The 22,263-nt window shown below is 31.6% G+C and overlaps 1 protein-coding gene across 2 annotated transcripts; it reads right to left on the bottom strand.

The window, feature by feature from the left end:
* Positions 1-1,718: 1,718 nt before the first annotated feature.
* On the bottom strand, positions 1,719-19,564 carry LOC126726820 (beta-amyrin synthase-like). 2 transcript variants are annotated; one of them, XM_050432188.1, is made up of 18 exons: positions 19,415-19,564; positions 19,055-19,284; positions 7,849-8,034; positions 7,622-7,711; positions 7,242-7,439; positions 7,012-7,096; positions 6,602-6,768; positions 6,306-6,497; positions 6,104-6,217; positions 5,700-5,819; positions 5,489-5,611; positions 5,298-5,396; positions 4,039-4,095; positions 3,337-3,527; positions 3,062-3,239; positions 2,532-2,612; positions 2,355-2,438; positions 1,719-2,004 (listed from the first exon to the last, which is right to left on the bottom strand). In XM_050432188.1, exons 2-18 carry the CDS (start codon positions 19,253-19,255, stop codon positions 1,882-1,884), a joined length of 2,289 nt encoding a protein of 762 aa, XP_050288145.1. In that variant the 5' UTR covers positions 19,256-19,284; positions 19,415-19,564; the 3' UTR covers positions 1,719-1,881. The 2 variants fall into 2 exon arrangements, with proteins under 2 accessions (XP_050288145.1, XP_050288146.1); XM_050432189.1 differs by having other exon boundaries at positions 19,055-19,276; positions 19,415-19,562.
* Positions 19,565-22,263: the final 2,699 nt, after the last annotated feature.

Raw genomic sequence — 22,263 nt, 5'->3', positions numbered from 1 at the left:
ATCAAATCAAATGGTCCTAGAACCAACTCTGAAGTTTGACCAAGTTTGATTGACTTTGACAAAGTTTTGCAAGATTTGACTGCACTTTGCTCTCACAATTTGACCATCTGATTGTCACTATACTTTACAAACACAAATATTTCACTACATTATGCCAATTCGATGGTTAGATTTTGGATCTCAGTCTGTCGAATGATGGCCATGTGTCGTTATACCCACCCCCTAAGAAACTATGATTAACCCTGTTCACATAATCCAACCATTTAGTTAAGCTCAAACCAAAACCAATATCTTACCCCATTCTTTCAATATAATAGTCAAACTTTGAATATGAGTTTGGTGCATGATGGATGCATGTTGTTGTCTCATATGTTGATAAAAACTACCAAATAACCAAAAATAACTATTAAAGCCTCCAATATGACTAAAATACCCCCATCAAAGCTAGGAATGACCAAAATACTCATAACTTCTAAAGCAACCAAAATACAACCCAAAACCTACAAAATGACCAAAGTGCCCCTCAAAGCTTCAAAATGATCAAAATACCTTTTACTTTTGAAATGACCAAAAAAGCCCTAAAGTACTTGGAGGGTCTTGAAAGCTAGGAAATGACCGAAATATCCATAAACTTCTAAATTAACCAAAATACAACCCAAGAGTTGACCAAAGTGCCCCTCAAAGCTTCAAAATGATCAAAATACCTTTTTAATTTTGAAATGACCAAAATAGACCATAAGTACTTGGAGGGTCTTGAAAGACGTTTTTGTGTAGTTTTTAAAATTAAGAAAAAATTCTTGAGTTTTAAGATAAAATTGAGGAAAATTCACCATTCAAAGAAAATAACCATTTTTTACAGCCATATGTCTGTTGGAAATCACTTTTATTGTGACGGATTTACCTTACTGTCGCTAATACCTTCTTTTCTTAAGAAAATTTTAACTATTAATGACGACCAAAACATTCATCGCAAATAACAATGCAATATAAAATGACAGAAAAAAACCGTTAAACACATGAAAAATAAGGGCATGAATTCCCCATTTTGAAAAAATTACTAGTATTGATGGCTTAGGTTCATCGCAAATATGATTTATTGGGAGGTATCCAATTCCATCACTAATACATTCTTTCTTTTAAATCAAATTAACTATTTACGATGGTCAACATGTTTGTCACAAATATAAACTCAATTAGAAAAATAAAAAAATTAATTGCGATAGATAAATGTCGTCACAAATGTGAAATGTAAGGGGAGAATTTTCCCTCCAAAATATTTTACCATTTTTGATGGCTTCATGTTTGTCGCTAATACCTTCTTTTATATTTACAATGGAAGAATGTTTGTTGCAAATACTAACAATATAAAAAGTATATATTTTGTATTTTCGATGCACAAAAGTCATCATAAGTGTTAATAGTTTCGATAGTTTTTCTATGATCGTCGTAAATAATACTTTATTAGCGACGAACATTTTTATGCCATCACAAAAGTAAGGCAGGAACAATTCCCTCCAAAACAAATCATATTTTCTTCAAAAATAATAGGCATTTTTGATAGAATCATTCTGTCATCACAAATGTTTTAATATTTGACGAGTAATTATCGAAGAAAGAGACTTTACGTCAAAAAAGCTAGTTTTTATGACGGCTTTTTGTAGTTGTAAAAACTAGTTTTTTTTTTTTTTTTTTATGGCAAAAACCAATCCTTTTTGTAGTTCATATAATATTGTACATCTTATTCCCATTCATTCAAGTGCATTTAATAAACTTCTATACAGTCATCAATTGCTGCAAAAGAGAGAGAGAAGGTATTGATGGATAAGACACTAAAAACTAAATGGTTCCAACAGAACTAACAATTCGCTATGCATCTTTGAGTTACATAGTTCTAGATGGCAATGGAACACTCTTGCGGTATTCTGCAAGTGCCCACAATGGATGAGTGTTTCTATATGCTGAATAGTGTAACGTGCAGTTCTTGAAGAAGACTCCAGTGGTTTCCTATCATAACGTGTGATAACTGGTTAGAAAGTATTGTAAGCAAAATATACTACATATTTTAATTTTCCTTTCTCCCCTTTCTATTTGAATTCTGAAATAGAAACTCATGCTTCAATAATTTTCCTTACTGCAATTATTGTAAGTAAAACTAAAGCATAATATACTAGATGTTTTACTTTTCCTTTCTCCCCTTTCTATCTGAATTTTGAAATAGAAAGTCATGCTTCAATAAGTTGGGTCTCTGTGCAAACTACTGTGAAATTTACTAGACAAGGGCAAAACACAATTTTTCTTGTTAATATCTTTTTCTTTCTTTATGTTATTTGAAGCTATGCCAAATAAGAAGATACCTGTTGAGGGAAATCACCATCTTCCATTTGAGAATTGATTATCAACTTTGCTGCGCGATGTAGAGGTTCCGGGTCTATTTTAGCCTATTACAAGTAAAATTGTGTCTATTAGAATTATTCAAGAAAAGCATATGATACCGCAAAATGTAATAAACCGCTTTTGAACTAGAGACTAACCTGTCCAGCATGAATAAGTCCCATCATTGCCCATGCAGTTTGTACCAAATTTGATTGATGTCCTTCTAAAGGTACATATTCCTATATAATTAAACATAAAGAGTTTGTTATTTAACTTTTTGTCAAAAATATTATATAGAACTAGTCACATATCCACCAGATTCACGAGAATATGTAATTAATTTTTAATGGGATATAATATGTTATTTATTTTCTAAAATATTCCCAAGATAATATATTAGTACCAATCATCTGTAACAAAATATTTTTCTCATGTCCTAATGATGGTATCATATTTTTATTTTCTAATATTTTTCACATTAATGGTGTAACATCTAAAAGCTTTTCTCTATGAACTTAGTTCATCTAGAGGAATCACGATAATACTTTTCTTACTTTTTTTTTTCCTTCTACATATATATTTTTATTTTTATTTTTATTTTCTTATTTATATTTTAACATATATAATGAAAGATATTAATTATGGAAAGTTAAAAAATCAAAAGGCTTATAGATTGGTGAAACCCTACCTTGTTTGAGCATGAAAGATAGCTTTCACCCCAACCACCATCATCTTTTTGTGTTCTAAGTAGAAAATCAACAGCTTTACGAATAGTAGGACAATTGTGGTAAGTCTTGCCAGCTGCAGCCAATCCACCTAGTGCAAACCATGTACCATATATAAAACAAATTCCCCAAGATCCATACCTGTAGGGAAGATTCATCACTTAAATTATTTTGTAGTAAATACATCTATATAGAGCCGAAATAATAATTATAATAATACATATTTAGTGAACCATACCATGAACCATTAGGCATTTGTGTGTCTTCAATGTATCTAACCGCATTTCTAATGGAGTTGTCAATCTCTCTCTTCCTATGCTTTGGGTGCAACTTCTTAAACAAAACAAAAGCTTGGATTGTTGATGCAGTGCACTCAACATACTCATGCTCAACAACAATATCCTTTAAGAATTCTATGGGATTAAGCAACTGAGAGGGAAAAACAATACATGATTAATTTTTCATAAATATAGGATACAATAATCAAGACTTAGTTCCAAAATTTGTGAGGATCAACTATGGATCCTCAATAGACTAGTAAGTTTTGACAGCCACATGTATTTTTTCTTCAATAAATATATTTTATCTGAAGCCATATGACTCATATGTTTTTTTTACTTTCTTAATTGGCATGCCTTATTTTTTCTTAATTCTATTAATATTATTTTATTGCTCTCCTTTTTTATTTTTATTTTTTTATTCTCTCAACTTGAATCAACTCATTTTTTTCTCATCAGTGCACTAATCGCTCTCCTATAAACATGACCAAATAATCTAAAGTGTCTATCTCTCATCTTTTAATCAATAGGGTGATATTTATCCATAGGGGCTACTCTTATTGTTGAAAATATAATTAAGCATTAATTTATTGACATAGATAATTTTAATGTATTTCCAAAAGACTTTTTCAACATCATTCCAATATGGTTAAGGTACTAACTTCCAACCAATGCCCAGCTCCAGCAGGCTCCCAAGCTGCTAAACCACCATTTTTACTCTGCATTGTTGACATAAACATAGTAAAATAATGAGGAAATAAACAAACAACTAATTAATAAAAATTAACAAAGTTCCTTCAAAGTGAATTTCATTATGCATAAAGAGTTGATTTTTATTTTTTTTTTTATTTTTTTAATAACAATAGAAAATACTAAAAATTAAAGATAATTTTGGGGAAGAAGCTTTAGAAATAAAAGTCTCTCTCAATTTGGTTAATTAATTTTCTTCTTGTTAAAAATTGTTGATCCATAATAATGTTAGTTATTCTAGAACCACAACATTTACCACCATTGAACACAACTATCTTATGTGGTAAACAGTGGTTGGCTGCCTATCACATTTACATTGACTTATTACTTTTTCTTCACCACTCACACTTAGTCACATAGAATAGTTGTGGGAAAAGGTATGGTCCTAGAATTATTGTAATAATGTAACATAAATGAACTATACATGCCTACAAATTCAAAATAAGTATGCATAAAGATACACCACTAGGGAAAGTTACAGCCTGTTTGGGTAAGCAATTTCCATAACTCATAACTCAAAAATGGTGGGACCTATAGCAAAAAGGTTGTTTGGCCAAACGATAACTTTGTTTCCATAACTCAATTCTCTGATTTTTGAGTTATGAGTTATGGAAACTGAAAACAACAAAAGGCTGTTTTCAGTTTCCATAACTCATAACTCAATGACATTTCTGTAAATAAACACACATGAGGGACCCACAGCCGCAACTTTTGACCACCTTTTGACTTTTTTTTTTTTTTGGGTTGGCGTTGGCTATTCGTTCCTTTTTTTTTTTTTTTTTCCTGGGTTGGCGTTGGCTGTTCGTACCTCCTTTTTTTTTTTTTTTTTTTTTTTTTTTTTTTTTTTTTTTCTTTAGTACCTAGACTCACCAAACTTAGTGAAAAAAAAAAAAAAAAACCCAAGACCGAACAGCCAACCCAGGAGGAAAAAAAAAAAAAGAAGAAGAAGCTGCTAGTGGAAAAAAAAAAAAAAGCTGCACTGTGACAGGCGTGGGCCCTCCAAATAGTGTGAAAAATAGTGAGTGATGGAAACTGAGTAATGAAGACAAACGGATGTGAAAAATTGAGTGATGAGTGATGAGTGATGAGTTATGAGTGATGAGTGATGGAAATTGAGTGACGGAAATTGAGTGACAAAAAAGGCTAACCCAAATAGGCCCTTAATCTTCACCTGTAAGGAAAGCAGGTTATTCACAGCATCAAACAACCGCTCTGGTTCCATTTTCTCACCAACAACCTCTGGTGGCATCATTGAGAAAAGCAAGCAGCACTGTAAAGCAAAGGAGAATTGGTGACAAATCAATTGATTATGGGTAAAGGGAAACACTAGATTTCAATCAAGTATTAAACAAAGTTAGTTACCTTCAAAGCTTCTGCAGTGCAATCAGAAACTGGTAATCCATGATCTTGATCAGAGAAAGTCCATGATCCTTTAGAAATGTGACGATACATTCTTTTAAAGTCTCCAGAAGGATTGTCCTTGACCTTTGCAATGTTTAAGAATTGAAAATCATATCTGAGATATTTGAATCAATACTGGGTAATGACATTTTTTAAGAATTGAAAATCATACCTGAGATATTTTTATGAAGTTGTGCCCTCTTGCCAATACAGGTCCAATTTCACTAGTGAGATCACTAGCAAGAAGAGCTTGAATAGTCAAGCTTGCATCCCACAATTGACTACCAAAACCCTGCATATAGATGACATAAATCAAGGTCAACAATTCCTATATTTCTTGCAATGTCCTTTAACAGATAAAAATATAAAGCGGAGATATGTATACTGAAATTATGCTTATACTCAAATTGACATAAATTAATCTATATAAATGTATATACTGATTACATAACCAACTCTATAAAAGAATTATTTTAAAGAATATCATCATTGATTGTTCAATATAAACTCAAATTTAAGTCTTCAAGAAATAGGTAAAATGTTCCACAATTGTTTTACAGAAACATGTGTACTAACAAGCATCTTGATTCCATCTTCAGCAATCCATATGAAGTCTTTCATCCTAGCAAGATGTTTCTTGAAATAATCCCCATTTGGATCTTCAACCCAACAAGCAAGCATACATATTGCCTGTTAAGTGCAAATGGCATTAGTATTGATGTTATAAAGCCTAAGTTAGCCATGTTAATTGCTATTCTTGACTATAGAATCGAATTACCTTTTCCACAACTCCGACAGTAATGTATCGACTAATCTCATCTTCATAATGAATATGCTTCATTGTTACATGAAGAGCCTTCTCTCTGACCAACTTATTTAAGGGCCAACATGTAAGAAGAGGCTCAGTTAATATGTATAGACTATCCCAAAGCAGATCTTGTATCCAAGGATGGGGAAAGTAGAGATCCTCCTGTAAGAATAGTTTTGAAGAACCAATGCATATGAAGAAATTATTAAGAGCCTATATGTGAATGCACACGTATCAACCATGTGGAGAAAATTAGGTAAACTCACCTTCGCGCATAGATGCCGCACTTTCATCCATTTAATTTCATTGTAAGGCTGAGTATAGAGCTCCTCCCTTAATTGAAGAATTAGAGGTGTAATTGGACCAACAAATCTTTTCCCGTATAAGTACGAGAAAGGCATGTACACCAACCGACAATAGATCCACATTTTGGCTATAGTTTAGGCACAAAAAATCCTTGATATAGTTTTAACTAAAATAAAAATATAGAAAGTTCTATTGTCGAAGAAGAGTAAATCCTCAACAGTGGCAGAGGCATCTAATAGAAGGGAAAACCTTATTTCTTCATTATCCTAACTATGTTCAAAAACATTCCACTATGTAATAAGGATCTAAATTACATAGAATTGTAAAATATGATATATTTAATGAAGCAATAAGTACATATTGTGTGAACCTGGATGAATGGGAAGAAAAGAAGGAAGGAGCCAAAATTCTGGGGGCATTGGATTGCATCCAGTCCATTCAAACACGCCAAGTATCTACAACATTGCATAATAGAGTTAGTTACCAGCAAATAGTCATCATTCTTGGTGAAAGCAATACAATTAGATTTTAATTTACAATACAAATTATTATCTATGTATAACTATAATTTGATGTGAAACTTTGCAGAAAAGGACATACCGAAAGCCAGATCTTTCCCCAAGAGGGTATGTGTGTAACACCACCACGATCAAGGATCCACTTCCGTGCTCTTGCACAAGCATTGTCGTGACCACCGTCAGGTCCTTCCCCAAGTATACGCATACAAATGTAGTTGAGAACTGTGCAAAACATGATGCTGTGACCTTCTAAGTGTAATCCCCAGCCACCATCTTCATTCTAATTAATAATGATAAATTAATAACATAGCTTTTTGTTGAATATTTTTTAGCATAGTTGCTATAAATAAAGTTTGAACTGTGAAAAATTAAAATTAAAAAGAAGAAGAAATGAAAGACTAAAGTAACAAATTCCACAAAAACTCTAATTACTTATTCTATAAAACATCAAAGAATATGTACCTGATGATTGTATATGTAACGAAGAATTTCTATTCGATATTCAGTAGGGAAAATAGTATTAAGATGTCCTGTAATGTAGAGACATATTACCTGCATATTTTTGGATTTGATAAAGACAATTAGCAGTTAGATGAAGATGAACACCAAAATAATTATGTGGCAGGCATGTCATTAAATAGTCTATAATGATCACAATATTGAACAATAATGACAACATTATAACTCACAATGGGTGGAGTGAAATACATCGGGCCAGCATTTTCAGCGGGCCAGTGACCATCACTAGACTGCAAGGCCGCAAAGAAATGGACAGCCCTCCTCAATGCATTTGTGGCCTTTTCATCTGTGATTTCTTCTCCATCCTCAATCTTTATTGGTGGAATTTTTTGTTTGAAGTTTTTCTCTCTCAAAAACTACAATAATTTTGCAAATTAAAGAAAGGATGGTGTTAGTGTCAACAATATCTGAGGCTCTAGAAGTATGAGCAGTTGCAAAACTGACTAATACCATAGAATTTCATTGAGCAATGACACTTTTTAACCAATTCACTTGAACACTAAAAGATACCAAGGTTTGTTAGTTTTTTTCCCTTTTAATGAATCCAATTCACTTTTTCTTAGTGCTTTGATAGGAATTCTTGAGAGATTTCAACTCTAGGGCTAGACTGTCTGATGCAGTGTAGGCGTGTAGAAGCAGAATCTATAACACACAAATACTACAACTCTTCCACTATACCTAAGTTCTACAAGAACACTAGGCTAATAGGAAAAATAATAGAGAAAACCTCTCAAGCAAACTTTTATTCAAAACACACATAACAATAACCTCTCTATAAAGAGTTTTTATAGGAATAGAATTTCTCCTACTCCTTTTAGGAAAAGAAATAATAAACCTACTTTTATTTGAGAAAGGAAAAACAATTTAACTAGGAAAAGAAAAACAATTAAAATCCTAATTTAACTAGGAAAAGTGTTTTAATTGAACTTATAAAAGCAAATGAATCCTAATTCCACTAGGAATGATAAAACAACATAAAATATTAAAATATTTTCTTCTCCCTTAACCAATCTGCATCATTCTCTCGGGGTTGGGGAAAACTCGTCCTCCAGTTTTGTGGCAATCTTCCACGATCAATTGGAACCCCGAATAATCCTCTCCATCCTATTCTTTTGTGCAAGACAAGACGAATCAATATGCTACTTATCAATCTTTTCTCACTCATAATAAATCTTGATGTACGAATTTTTATTCTTGACCTCTTTTGCCACGGCGGGATATATGAAGCAAGTACTAAAAAAGAATCCATGCACACATCCAAAAACTTCATATTGTCTCCTCCACAAAGATTACTTAAAATCACTTGTTCATGCCTCTTGTTGACCTCTATCAATTCTTGTTCAATAAAATCCTCCCAGAAGGGATCAATAACGTTTTCCATTAATCTTTCCAAATTGATGTTAACTGTATTACCAAAAAAAATTGAGAGAAGCTCATCAACTAGGAAAAGGATTTTAATTGAACTTATAAAAGCAAATGAATCCTAATTCCACTAGGAATGATAAAATAACATAAAATATTAAAATATTTTCTTCTCCCTTAACCAATTTGCATCACATGGATTTGGATGGTAGTTTTGAGGTTGGTTTTCAACAGCGAAGGCTGCAAGCTGCTTTGAAAGCGCATCAAACCACTCCTCTATTCGTTGAAAGAACGCCTCTAATTGTGCATTGTGTGTAATCTCATCGCGTTCATACATGTCATCTTTGGCAACAGGTCTTCCCCCATATGCTCCTCTTTGTGCCATGGTAGGAACCTAGCCTTGCTCTGATACCAACTGATGCAGCGTAGGGGTGTAGAAGCAGAATTTATAACACACAAATACTACAACTCTTCCACTATACCTAAGTTCTACAAGAACACTAGGCTAATAGGCAAAATAATAGAGAAAACCTCTCTAGCAAACTTTTATTCAAAACACACATAACAATAACCTCTCTTTAAAGAGTTTTTATAGGAATAGAATTTCTCCTACTCCTTTTAGGAAAAGAAATAATAAACCTACTTCTATTTGAGAAAGGAAAAACAATTTAACTAGGAAAAGAAAAACAATTAAAATCCTAATTTAACTAGGAAAAGGATTTTAATTGAACTTATAAAAGCAAATGAATCCTAATTCCACTAGGAATGATAAAACAACATAAAATATTAAAATATTTTCTTCTCCCTTAACCAATCTGCATCATTGTCTTTTTTATGTTTCGGCTATAAAATTTTTAAGTGTTATGCATAAATAGGGGATTTTTGTGTTCTGGACGTTAAACCATTAAATTGAATGCTTAAGAAGAAAAACTAAGGATCCTAATTAAAATTCATAACTCTAAGGTTAGATTATGTTTGGGTTAAGTCGATCTAATGAAATGTATCTTTAGGTATTATATTTATTACATTAAATTAGGGCTTTTCGTTCTTGTAATGTTTAAATACAATTGGATCCATAACATGTAACCAGTACATCTAATTAGGTTTTTCTATTATGTTTTCTAAAAAAAAAGATTAGGTTTTTTTAAATTTAATTGGGTAAAATTAATATAGATTTGACTCATTTGAGAGTAATCAATGAATTGAAAACATTTTGAATTTATGATTAGGAATTAGAATAATTTGTGGCTTCCAGTGATCTAAGTACTTTGATCTCAAATTTAAGGTTCACATATGAAAGCAAGGTTTCCAGTTGCAGGTTCAAAGTTTAAATTTCATGATGTGATCAAATGATTACGATCACTTAAGTTTTAGGGGTAATCAATAGGGGGTTTTCTCTTAAATTGATTTTAATTTTTTTAATTTAGTTATTCTTGATTTTTCAAAATGAACAATATCCATATGGAATTAAAGGTCCTAATGGAGTTGACGCATGTTCAGCTATGGCTAACTAAATTTATGTTAGGATTAATCTATACTACTAATAAGAGGATTCCCTTATTTCGTCTTCAACTTTTGGTGTACCAAAATGTCCTCATACAAATTTTGAAATAACATATTCTTTAGTTTAATTTTGTTTCCTACCAAAAAGCAAAAAAGGTTAAACGAGTAATTCTATCTCACGTACAATTTTTTTTTTTCAAATATCTGATTCTTATATGTATTTGTTATCTCTTTGAATTCAAATACTGGTGGGTTCCAGTTAGCTCAACTGGTAAAATTTCTGATGGTTGTATAAGAGATCTAGGGTTCAATCCCTGCTTACACCAAAAACTGATTGGTGTATTGGTCTGATGATAAAGCGCTATCATCAGGAATGGACACCATAGGTTGAAACTCTCTAAAAAAAAAAAAAAAAAATTCAAATACCATAATTATGTTTTATAAAAAAAATACTTCAAATATGTTTTATAAAAAAAAAAATTCAATTATGTACGTACACAAGAAAAAAAAAAAGTTTTTCTCTCCTACAAAAAAACAAAAAGGTTGAACGAGTAATTCTATCTCACGTACCAAAAAAAATTCAAATATATGATTCTTATCTGTATTTGTTATTTATTTGAATTCAAATACTTCAATTATGTTTTATATAAAAAAAAAAAAATTCAATTATGTACGTACACAAGGAAATTTTATTTTTCTCTCCACCCATTTGTATTTAAATGTTTGATCCCTATCTATATTTGTTATTTATTTAAATTCAAATACTTCAATTATGTTATCAAAGAGAAAAAAAAAATACAAAAAAAAACCACTACCTCTCACGTACAAAAGGAAAAAAAAAAAAAAAAAAAATTCAATTATGTACATATATACAAGGAAACGAAAAAGTTTTTCTCTTCACCCATTTGTATTCAAATGTTTGATCATTGTCTGTATTTGTTATCTATTTGAATTCAAATACTTTAATTATGTTTATTAGAGAAACAAAATACAAAAAAAAACCACTACCTCTCATGTACAAAAGGAAAAAAAAAAAAAAAAACCTTATTATCACCATTCATTTGTATTCAAATGTCTTATTCCTATATGCATTTGTTATCTATTTGAATTCAAATACTTTTATTATGTTTATCAAAAAGAAAAATACAAATTTGCTTCTTCAAAAAAAAAAAAAAAAAAAAGAGCCCACTACCTCTCACGTACAAAAGAAAAAAAAAAAAAAAACCAAAACGTATTTAGCTAAAAACAATTTTTTTTTTTTTTTTTTTTGTATCAACTATGTTTTATCAAAAAAATAATAATTCAAATACTTTAATTATGTTTATCAAAGAGAAAAAAAATACCAAAAAAAAAACAAAAACCACTACCTCTCACGTACAAAAGGAAAAAAAAAAAAAAAAAAACCTTATTCTCACCATCAATTTGTATTCAAATGTCTCCTATCGGCTTCAAAAAAAAAAAAAAAAAAGTCTGATCCATATCTGTATCTGTTATCTATTTGAATTCAAATACTTCGATTATGTTTATCAAAACGAAAATTACAAATTTACTTCTTCAAAAAAAAAAAAAAAAAAAACCCACTACCTCTCACGTACAAAATGAAAAAAAAAAAAAAAAAAAATATATATATATATATATATATATATATACTAAAACGTATTTAGCTAAAAACAATTTTTTTTTTTTTTTTTTTTTGTTTCAATTATGTTTTATAATAATAATAATAATAATACTAAAACGTTTTTCAGTTTTATCCCAAAATTTTTATGTTTTTTTTTTTTTTTTTTTTAATTCTTTAAAATATTTCAATTTTTTTTAATCCAAATTATATACAGTTATCACAAGTCCTCATCCATTCACACTAACGTTTATCATCTTTCTTTTGTTTGAAACTCAGTTTTTTTTGTTTTTGTTTTTGTTTTTGTTTTACTTATCACAATTCTTATCCCAATCGATAAATTCAAATGTTCAATTGGTTTTCAACTTCTTACGGTACAAAATTTCCCTCATTTGAACACATTAAAATTGCATCCATACTAGGGATAGCAATGTAAAATAACTACTACTACCCACTACTATCTCAACTCCCTTTAGCCACTATCACGTACAAAAGGAAAAAAAATCTTTTATTCTGACCACCCATTTGCATATCACATCTCCCACCTTCCTACTTCACATATTCATTCTAATTTAACAGACCCACCACTTTCATGTCAGAATCAAACGTAGCAACCTTTAAAATTTGCTAAATTTCAATATTTAAAGGTACATTATATCTAATTTCTATGGAGAAGTGAATTTTTATTGAGGTTTGTATATAAAGGTGTGTGTTGTTGGTAGAGAGCTTGGTGAGAGAGACAGAGATCGTTGACTACAAGCTTGGTCTTAATTTCTATTGAGGTATGTATTTGATTCCTTTGTAATGTTGAGATATTTTGAGCTATTTTGATGGATTTTTGGTTTTACATTCATCATTCATGGCATTATTACATGCGCAAAGTACATGTGATGAGTCTTGTTAAATAATATTGGAGTTAGATATATTTTCATGTGAAAGTGATAACGTATCGATGAGATTTTTTTTTATTTTTTTATTTCTTTTAAAGAAATTTTTTTAGATGCTATTATGTTTCTTTGGCTTATGTGCTGAGGATCTTGGTGAAAAAAACTTTTTTTTTTTTGTAAAAGTTAATGGATGTTTTTAGTGCATCAATTTAGGAAATATTTTTAAAAACATTTTATGGAGATAGAAAAAAGAAATTAACTATTTTGACGGTTTTTTATATTTCTCATAAAAATTGTGTTAAAAGTTGCCTAAAATTTAAGAATGCCCTAAGAGCAACCATTAATAAGACCCTATTTCTACTTATTATAAATTGTTTACTTGTGTGATTGAATATGTCCATATCCACATATGTGATTGCTTTTTAGTATCCCTCCTGCTTGAATTTAATTGCAGCAAATTTTATTAGGAGATTAGACGTGGCAAACGGGCAGTTTAGGTTGGGCCAACCAGATTGCAGGTAAAAACGATTCATTTTAAGTGGGTTAGGGACGGGTTGGGTTCATTAGATTGTGGGTTGAGTACACCGATATTTTTCACATGAACTTTTTACTTTAAAGAAAAATAAATGCATTTGCCATTTGAAAAATAATGCAGCAAATTATTTGATATAAAATGCATTACTTTTAATTCAACACTAATATTAAGAATGAGTTCAGCTAAACAAATTAATACTTATTCAATAATTTTAAAATTATACAAATTCCAACGTAACTAACTAAAACAAAATAGCACAAAAGATAATTAAAACAAACACACAAGTTTCATTTCTACACAATATCAACATCCCAAAACATAAAACAAAATTGCAAATGCCTTATTGGATAACTAATTTGATAACGAATTAAATCATGTAAGAAATTTTCAATCTTGAAAGCTAATTTTAAATTCTAATATCAATTGTGGTTGACACTCTATTTCAAATTGAGAATGTACATTAAAATTTGATTGTTTACTTATTAATACATGGTCTCTTTTTATGAAAACCATATCATTGTTAAGAAACACACACTTTTAAAAATAACATAATTTATTTTGAAAAGCCGTTTATTTTGGATTTGAATTGTTAAAAAATAGGACTAAGCATCCATAATTTATGCTAATTTCATTCATATATTTTGGCTTTACTCTTTTCACACTATTGAATGTTTCTCATCTATGTCTATAATTTTAAATATATGTTTTTAACTCTACTGTAACCAGATTATCTTGGCATGTATTTTGTTATTTGATATTTAAAATCTTTACACATTACAGAATGCCTCAGTCATTCATATTTCGATTTATTTGCATGTAGTTATGTAAAGTTCTCAAATGTTTCCTTAAAGTCATTATCAAAATGATGTTAAATGTATATTTCTAAATGGCATTATCCAAATATGGTAAAAAATTTGATGTACGTTATTTTATAAAAAAATTAATAATAATGTCCATTACATATTGCCAATTGAGTTTGACTTGTATATTGTAAAACTCACAACAAGCAATTAAATCAATAATGTCTTAATTTTTTTCTATAAAAAAAAATGTTTTAAAAATGGGTCGAGTTCAGGTTGATTTGCGAAAAAAAAAAAAGTCGGGTCGGGTCACTAGTCAACTGGTTTTGCTTTCAGTGAAAATATTTGGATTTGAGTCAGATATTTTCGAGTTGGGTTAGCAAATTTTAACCCATTTTGCCATATTTACCTAATGTATTTTATTTTGGAAAATATCTATTACTACAAATTATTACATAACTTTTTTGCAACAACTACAATGTGGCAGAGTGTGAGTCATGGAAAAAAATGGCAAATTTATGTGTAAGTGATAGACAATCACTTATAGTAGTATGTCACGTAAAAGTTGTGGAATAGTTTGTGGTCTTAAAATCACTCTATATTTTGGGGATTGTACTTGAGCAAGGTTTTGAAACCCGGACCGGACTGTACGGTTAGACCGGGAAAACCTCAAACCGGCCATTTTTACGATTTGTTAAACATGAAGAACCGCTCCATGCAAAAAAAGCAGTGAACCGTACGGACTGCAGTCGGACTGCACGATTCTGTGAACCGTGACCGGTTCAGGCAGTTCACACGGGTCCTTTGTTTCAAGCCTAAAACGACACCGTTTTGGACTCTCTTTCCTTTTTTTTTTTTTTTTTTCCTATACAGCGTCATTTGGACTTTGGAATTGGATCATTCTCTCAAACAAGAAACCCTCGCCTCACTCTTTTAATCAAGAAACCCTTAGTAAAGACCGGCCGAAATTCAAGATTTGGCTGGCATGGAGTTTGGACTGTAAAACTAAAATCTCAACCAAAAAAAAAAAAAAAAATAGAAGAAGAAAGAAATGAAATAAACAAACGTACCTTACAAAAAAAATAAAGCAAAACAAAAAATCCACGGTAAGAAAGTGAGAAACTTGAGTGAGAAGTGGAGAAAAGTCAGATGAGATGAAGCACTGGTAACTGGTAAGTTGAAGAAGACGCACACAAAGGGAAAAAGTAGAAGAAAGAGGAAGACAACATGTAATGACAAAGATGAGAGGAAATTTAAGACTGAGAAGAGTGTGACTAGACGTGTGTGGATGAGAAAATAGAAGAGAAAAAAAAAAATGAAAAGGGAGTGTGGCTAGACATGTGTGGATGAGAAAATAGAAGAGAAAAAAAAAAAAAAAAAAAAAAGGGAGTGAACCAGCTAGTGAGGAAAAAAGGAGTAATATAAAATATTGAAAATGTAATTGGTTGGGTAGAGTGCAAGCCAACTTTCTAAGTTTCATACTTTCATTTTGTTCGGTTTTTTTTTTTTTTTTTTTTTTTTTTTTTTTTTTTTTGCATTAAAAGAATTAATTAGTATACTTTAATAAAATAATAGTAGTTTAAGTAAATGATCATATTAGTTCTAAGATAACAAGTTTTATCGAACCAGTACCGAAACATTTCATTCCAATAGACAAACCGAAACGGTATTCATAACATTGGTTTTATGTATTTTTGTAAGAAACAATGTGTATTGGATTACACATTGTTATTGTGAAGTGGTCAGTTCTGTGAAAGCCATTGTTACTGTGAAATCTACTGTTGGTGGATTGCTTTCAAACCTTGGGATAGATCGAGGGCTAGATGATATAAAAGATTTGCTTGGTGAAACACTCGTCTTGGAGATTGTTAGTTAAATCCGTTGTGTTAGACTATTTTAGTTAATTTTTCTATTTTTTATTAATTTAATATTTTTATATATATTTAAAATAATTATTAAATTAATTATGATGTCATCATGGTTCGACCCCGGTTCAACCTCGGTTCGACCTCGGTTCGACCTCAAAAACCTTGAATCTCTCTCTTTTACGGTTCAATGAATGGTCTGGGTTTCAAAACCTTGTACTTGAGTGTAAAGTTGTGATTGAAAACTATTTTGTGTTGGCTTTAATTTCATGCCAAATTTGATTGTAATTTCTTCAATCATTTTTCCTTGTATGTATGTGGGCTTCAAATTGTAAGGGATAAGCGTGAGATAATGTGAAAAATCAAGCTTCAAAGGATGAACAAGTGGTTTTCGTAAGTGTCTCGCGAGAAGCTTACCCACGAAAGAGCCACGTGTAAAGCACATGACTGGAAGACGAAGAGTCATGCTAAGCTAGAGGTTTTCGCAAGTGTCTCGCGGGTAAGGCCAACCTGCGAAGGACTTGTGAAACTTTCTGTTCGGTAAAAAGTGAAGTTTTGTTTTACCAGGTCTTTACCCACACTTTATATACCCTTATTACCCACAAATTGTAAGGAGTGCTTTTCAGAGAGAAAACCCTAGAAAATACACTTGAGAGTTAAAAATTGTCATACCCACAATCATCTACACATTTCCTTGTGGTTTTCCTCAACTCCTACCTCTCCATCTCTATATCCTTGAGAGGTTGCTAGCCCAAACACTTACCACACCCATACTGAGTGTAAAGTGAGATTTTGGTGCTGCTGGGAAGCATTGGAAAGAGCCATTTATTGGCGGATTGCTGGATCCAAAAAGCTAAAGAAGACAAGGCTCTGAGAAGTCAGTTGGTAGCAGGAGCTTGGAGGGTTTAAGTACATGGGGTAGACTAGGCTTGGAGGGTCTTTTGTTATTCATGTACTCCAACTTTATTCTCTAGTGGATCGATTTTGAGTTGGAGGGTCACATAGAGGTTTTTCGCCCAGTTCTTGGGTTTCTTCTTTAATAACACGTCTCGGTGTTATCTAGTATTTGCATCTCTCTTCCCTACTCTTAAGCTTTCCTTTTATTGTTGATAATAGATGAATATGGCTTAGGATAATGCTAACGGTTGTTTGTGCTTCTTTACTATTGTTCCGTACTTAGTATAAGTTAGAGTAAAAACTATCTAACCGTAATTTTAATTTGGAGATCTAAACAAGCTCTTGTGTTTTTACACAAATCTGAGCTTTCACTGAGTTTAATTCAAAAGCATTAAATTGCTTTGGTGGTTGTGTCATTTAAACTCAAGGACAAAGTTTAGCTACGAAATTGGTTGTAGCCCTAGACTACAACCTTAATATATTTTGGATGTGAAATTTTGACAAATCTATCATTGGATTACATCTTCTTCTTATATCCTCTATACTTGCAATATTTTTAGAAAATTAAAGATCAATAGTTATATCATTAATAAATTGTTTAAATTGAAAATTTTTGTAATTTAAAATTACGCATAAAATATAAACTTATAAATCATATAGTAAATAATATCTGATTGACACAAAATTTGACATTTGTATTAAAAGAGTAAATAATCTGTAATTTAGTTATTAGATTTTTAAAATATGTAGTAATGCTTATTTTATTGAGTAAGGTTGTAGTTTTAGGCTACAACTAATTTTGTAACTAAATTTTATCCTAAACTTAATACTTATTTATTATTTTGGCCTACTTCTCTCATTAATTCTTTTTTTATTTTTGGACAAAATTTAGTTACAAAATTCGTTGTAGCTTAAGGCTACAACCTTACTTAATATCTTTTTATTGGAGGTGAATTTCGACAAATCCACTGTTGAATTACATTTTCTTCATATATCCTCTATGCTTGTAAAATTTCTAGAAAATTAAAGATCAATAGCAATGTCATCAAGAAATTGTTTAAATTGCAAGTTTTGTAGTTTAAAATTATGCATAAAATATAATTGTATAGATCATATAGTAAATAATACCCTATTGGCACAAAATTTGACATGCATATTAAAAGCGCAAAAAACATGTACATGCAATCCAACGGTTAGATTTCGAAATATGTAAAAATGTTAACAATGTTGAGTAATGTTGTAGCTTTAGGCTACGATCAATTTTGTAACCAAATTTTGTCCTTTTTTTTTTAAATTTTTTTTATCTACTTAATATAATTTTTTTACTCGCGCGGTTATGTATGATATCCACAATCTATTTCTCTCATTAATTTATTTTAAAAGAAATCAAGTTCCACTATGATAGAAAATTGTGTTGCAATGTATTCAAAAACAGTTACTGTATGTATTCAAAATGGATATTAGTTTGGATTTTTATGGAAAAAAGTATTTTCAAACTTGGACTCACCTCAATTAAAATTCTGGCTTTCCCCCGTTTCATATTAACGAAGGAAAACATGAAAAGAAGAAGAAAGTAATAGTTATATATCAAGTAAATTAACCTTGATTCAGAAAAACAAAATTTGACTCGTAAATGATCTAGCTTACTTTCAAAAACAAATGGAGGAAGAGAATCTATAACTATAAAGATGCGATTATTACTAAAAATAATAATAATAATTAATAAGTGAAAATTTCAATACAATGGTTGAACTTCTATATATAGGATGTATAGGATTTGACTATACAAAATACAAAATTAAAAACTCATAGCTAAAAAAGCAAAAATCACTACTTGGACTGTGGAGAAAACCATATCAGTATAAATTGGAGAGAGGAGGGCTAGGAGGATAGGAGGCTTGAAGGGTACCTGCATTCGCCATATAAGGTCACTGCTGGCCCTGACTTGACGTCTATTCTTGTAGAAATTTTGGCGTGCCTCTTCAACCTCAGCTCGCTCTTCTGGGGTACCAGCTTCAGGGTCAAACACCCATGTTTGTCTTCCAGCAAAGTTATTTGTGCTAAAGAGGTAAGGATCATTGCTACCCTCTCCTATCTTCAGCCTCCACATTCTGTTTTAGCTTCAATAGAACTGCACGGCTGCCAGTGATTATGACCAATTTTTGAGCACTCATAATTTTAACATCAAAGTTTGGATTGTACAAAATAATTATAACCCTTCAAAAAGAACTTCTAAATGACCATTTACATTATATACATATGGGGCTACCTCAAGATATTGTGGTCTTGCACTTCTCAAGGCTGTAGCACTCAAGGCTGGTGTTGTGTGTCTGGAACTTCAGACCAATGTAGAATTGGCCTACAAGACAAGACGAACAAAAGTAGACCTGCGTAGTTTTGTGGTCTTCCATCGACATGTTGAAAGCCCCCTTTATATAGAAAAACCTATACCCGTTTGTTACTCTCTCTCCCTTGGCTTAAATATTAACATATTAACATTAATTCGTTGCCTATCTCTCTAGATAAGCAATTAAAATTAAAATATTAATTATTTAGTGTGATTTAAACCTCATAACCTATGGTGTTTGTTTCTAATGATATCTCTTTATTATCAAATTAAGACACCAATTAGTTTTTGGTGTAGGCAGAAGTTGACCCTCAGATCTCTTATGTGAAGTCAAATATAACGCAAAATAAAAATGTTCCTTGTAGGATTTTCATAAATAATAAAACTTTACTAAATCTTACTTTTAATTAGCCCTTTTTATTTAATTAATTTTCTCCTTTAAAAAAAATCCCTTATACATAGGGTTTCATTCTTCTCTCTGATGTTCAAAAAATTTTATTTGCATTGTTCACATTTGAAATCATTTTCAAAACGTTATTCTCATCTATCTCCATTAAGAAGATAGATGTTAAGTCAATAAGTCAATTAATATGATAGTTGGTATAATTAAAATGAGATGTATTACATCCATAATATTTGTACAACACTTTCATAATAGTAAGTGTTATTGGTTCTATAAAGTTTTGATTTCTAACTATATTGTATTGGCTTTAATTCCGTGCCAAATTTGATTGTAATTTCCTCAATCATTTTCCCTGTATGTATGTGGGTTTAATTGTAAGGAATGAGTGTGAGAGGTCGGTGAAGAATCAAGCTTCAAAAGTTGAACAAGTGGATTTTGCGACTGGCTCGCGAGAAGCAACCCACAAAAAGGCCACGTGTAGAGCACATGACTGGAAGATGAATAGTCATGCTAGGCTATCATTTTCGCAACTGTCTTGCGGGAAGGGCCAACCCACGAAGGACCCGCGAAAGTTACTGTTTGGCAAAAGTTGTGTTTTGCTTTACTAAGTTTTTACCCACACTATATGTACCCTCATTACCTACAAAGTGTAAGGAGTGTTTTTTAGAGAGAAAACCCTAGAAAATACACTTGAGAGTTAGAGATTGTTATTCCCACAATCATCTTCACATTTCCTTATGGTTTTCCTCAACTCCTACCTTTCCATTTCTAGATCCTTGAGAGGTTGCAAGCCAAACACTTACCACACCCATTCTAAATGTAAAGTGAGATTTTGGTGCTACTGGGAAGCATTAGAAGGAGCCATTCATTGGCGGATGCAATCGAGTTGAATTGTGGGATCCGAAAAGTTAGAGAAGATAAGAGTCCAAGAAGTCCATTGGTAACAGGAGCTTGGAGGGCTCAAGTACATGTGGTGGACTAGGCTTGGAGGGTCTTTTGTTGTTCATGTACTCCAACTTTATTCTCTAGTGGATCGATTTTGACTTAAAGGGTCATAGAGAGGTTTTTCGTCGAGTTCTTCAGTTTCCTTTTTGATAACACATCTTAGTGTTATCTTGTGTTTGCATCTCTTTTCCCTACTCTTTAAACTTTCATTTTATTGTTGATGATAGACGAATATGGCTTAGGGTGGAGTTATCAGTTCCTTGCGCTTATTTACTCTCGTTCCACAGTTAGTCTAAGTTAGAGTAAAAGCAATCTACCCATAATTTTTATTTGGGGGTCTGAACAAGCTCTTGTGTTTTAGCACAAATCTGAGCTTTCAGGTTCTAACTTGAATTTACAACTTAAATTACTTTTTTGCCCACCTGTAATAGCAAATAATAACTTATCATCTATGATTTGTCGCGAAAACGTTGTGATCATTTTTTTTTTTTCATTTTAATTTTCTCTTATCTTCTTCATCTTGACCGCTGTTGTACCTAGCCTTCTAACCCCCATCATACCTCCCAAACCACCAATTACATTTACCAAAATCTCAAAACACATTTGTAAAGTTGTAATTTCCAACTAGCCTCTGTTGGCTTTAATTCTGTGCCAAATTTGATTGTAATTTCTTCAATCATTTCCCTATATTTATGTGGGTTTATTTGTAAGGGATGAGTGTGAGAGATTGGTGAAGAATCAAGCTTCAAAGATGAATCAATGCAGTTTGCAACTAGCTTGTAAGAAGCTTGCGAGATGAGTAACCTGCGAAAAGGCCATGTGTGAAGCACATGACTCGAAGCTGAAGAGTCACACACTGCTATGAAGTTCACGAGTGTTTCACGAGAAGGGCCATCTTGCGAGGTACCCGCGAAACATTCTGTTTGGCAAAAAGATAAAGTGCTTTACCAAATTCTTTACCCAGACTATAAATACCCTCATTACCCACGAATTGTAAGGAGTGCTTTTCAAAGCGAAAACCATAGCAAATGCACTTGAGAGTTAGAGACTATTATTCCCACAATCATCTACACATTTCCTCTTGATTTTCCTCTAATCCTACCTTTCCATCTCTACATCCTTGGGAGGTTCTTAGCCCAAACACTTACCACACCCAATTTGAGTGTTGAGTGAAGTTTTGGTGCTATTAGGAAGCATTGGAAGGAGCAATTTAGTGGCAGATGCAATTGGCTGAATTGCAAGATCCGGAAAGCTAGTGAAGACAAGACTTCGAGAATTCCGTTGGTAGTAGGAGCTTGGAGGGCTCAAGTACATGGGGTAGACTAAGCTTGGAGGGTCTTTTGTTATTCGTGTACTCCAACTATATTCACTAGTGAATCGATTTCGACTTAGAGGGTTGTGAAGAGGTTTTTCGCCGAGTTTT

This window comes from Quercus robur, chromosome 5, assembly GCF_932294415.1.
Source record: "Quercus robur chromosome 5, dhQueRobu3.1, whole genome shotgun sequence".
NCBI classification, from domain to species: domain Eukaryota; kingdom Viridiplantae; phylum Streptophyta; class Magnoliopsida; order Fagales; family Fagaceae; genus Quercus; species Quercus robur.
The sequence above is the reverse complement of the archived record's forward strand: the minus strand, read 5'-3'. Positions and strand labels throughout refer to the sequence as shown.

Bases quoted from the DNA above. Each gene is read 5' to 3' on its own strand.
- LOC126726820 (XM_050432188.1), bottom strand. From the start codon at position 19,255: ATGTGGAGGCTGAAGATAGGAGAGGGTAGCAATGATCCTTACCTCTTT. The intron at 7,440-7,621 runs GTACATATTCTT...ATTATTAATTAG, and splicing joins GTTACATATACAATCATCAG to AATGAAGATGGTGGCTGGGG. The intron at 6,498-6,601 runs GTGAGTTTACCT...CTATTCTTACAG, and splicing joins TGCGGCATCTATGCGCGAAG to GAGGATCTCTACTTTCCCCA.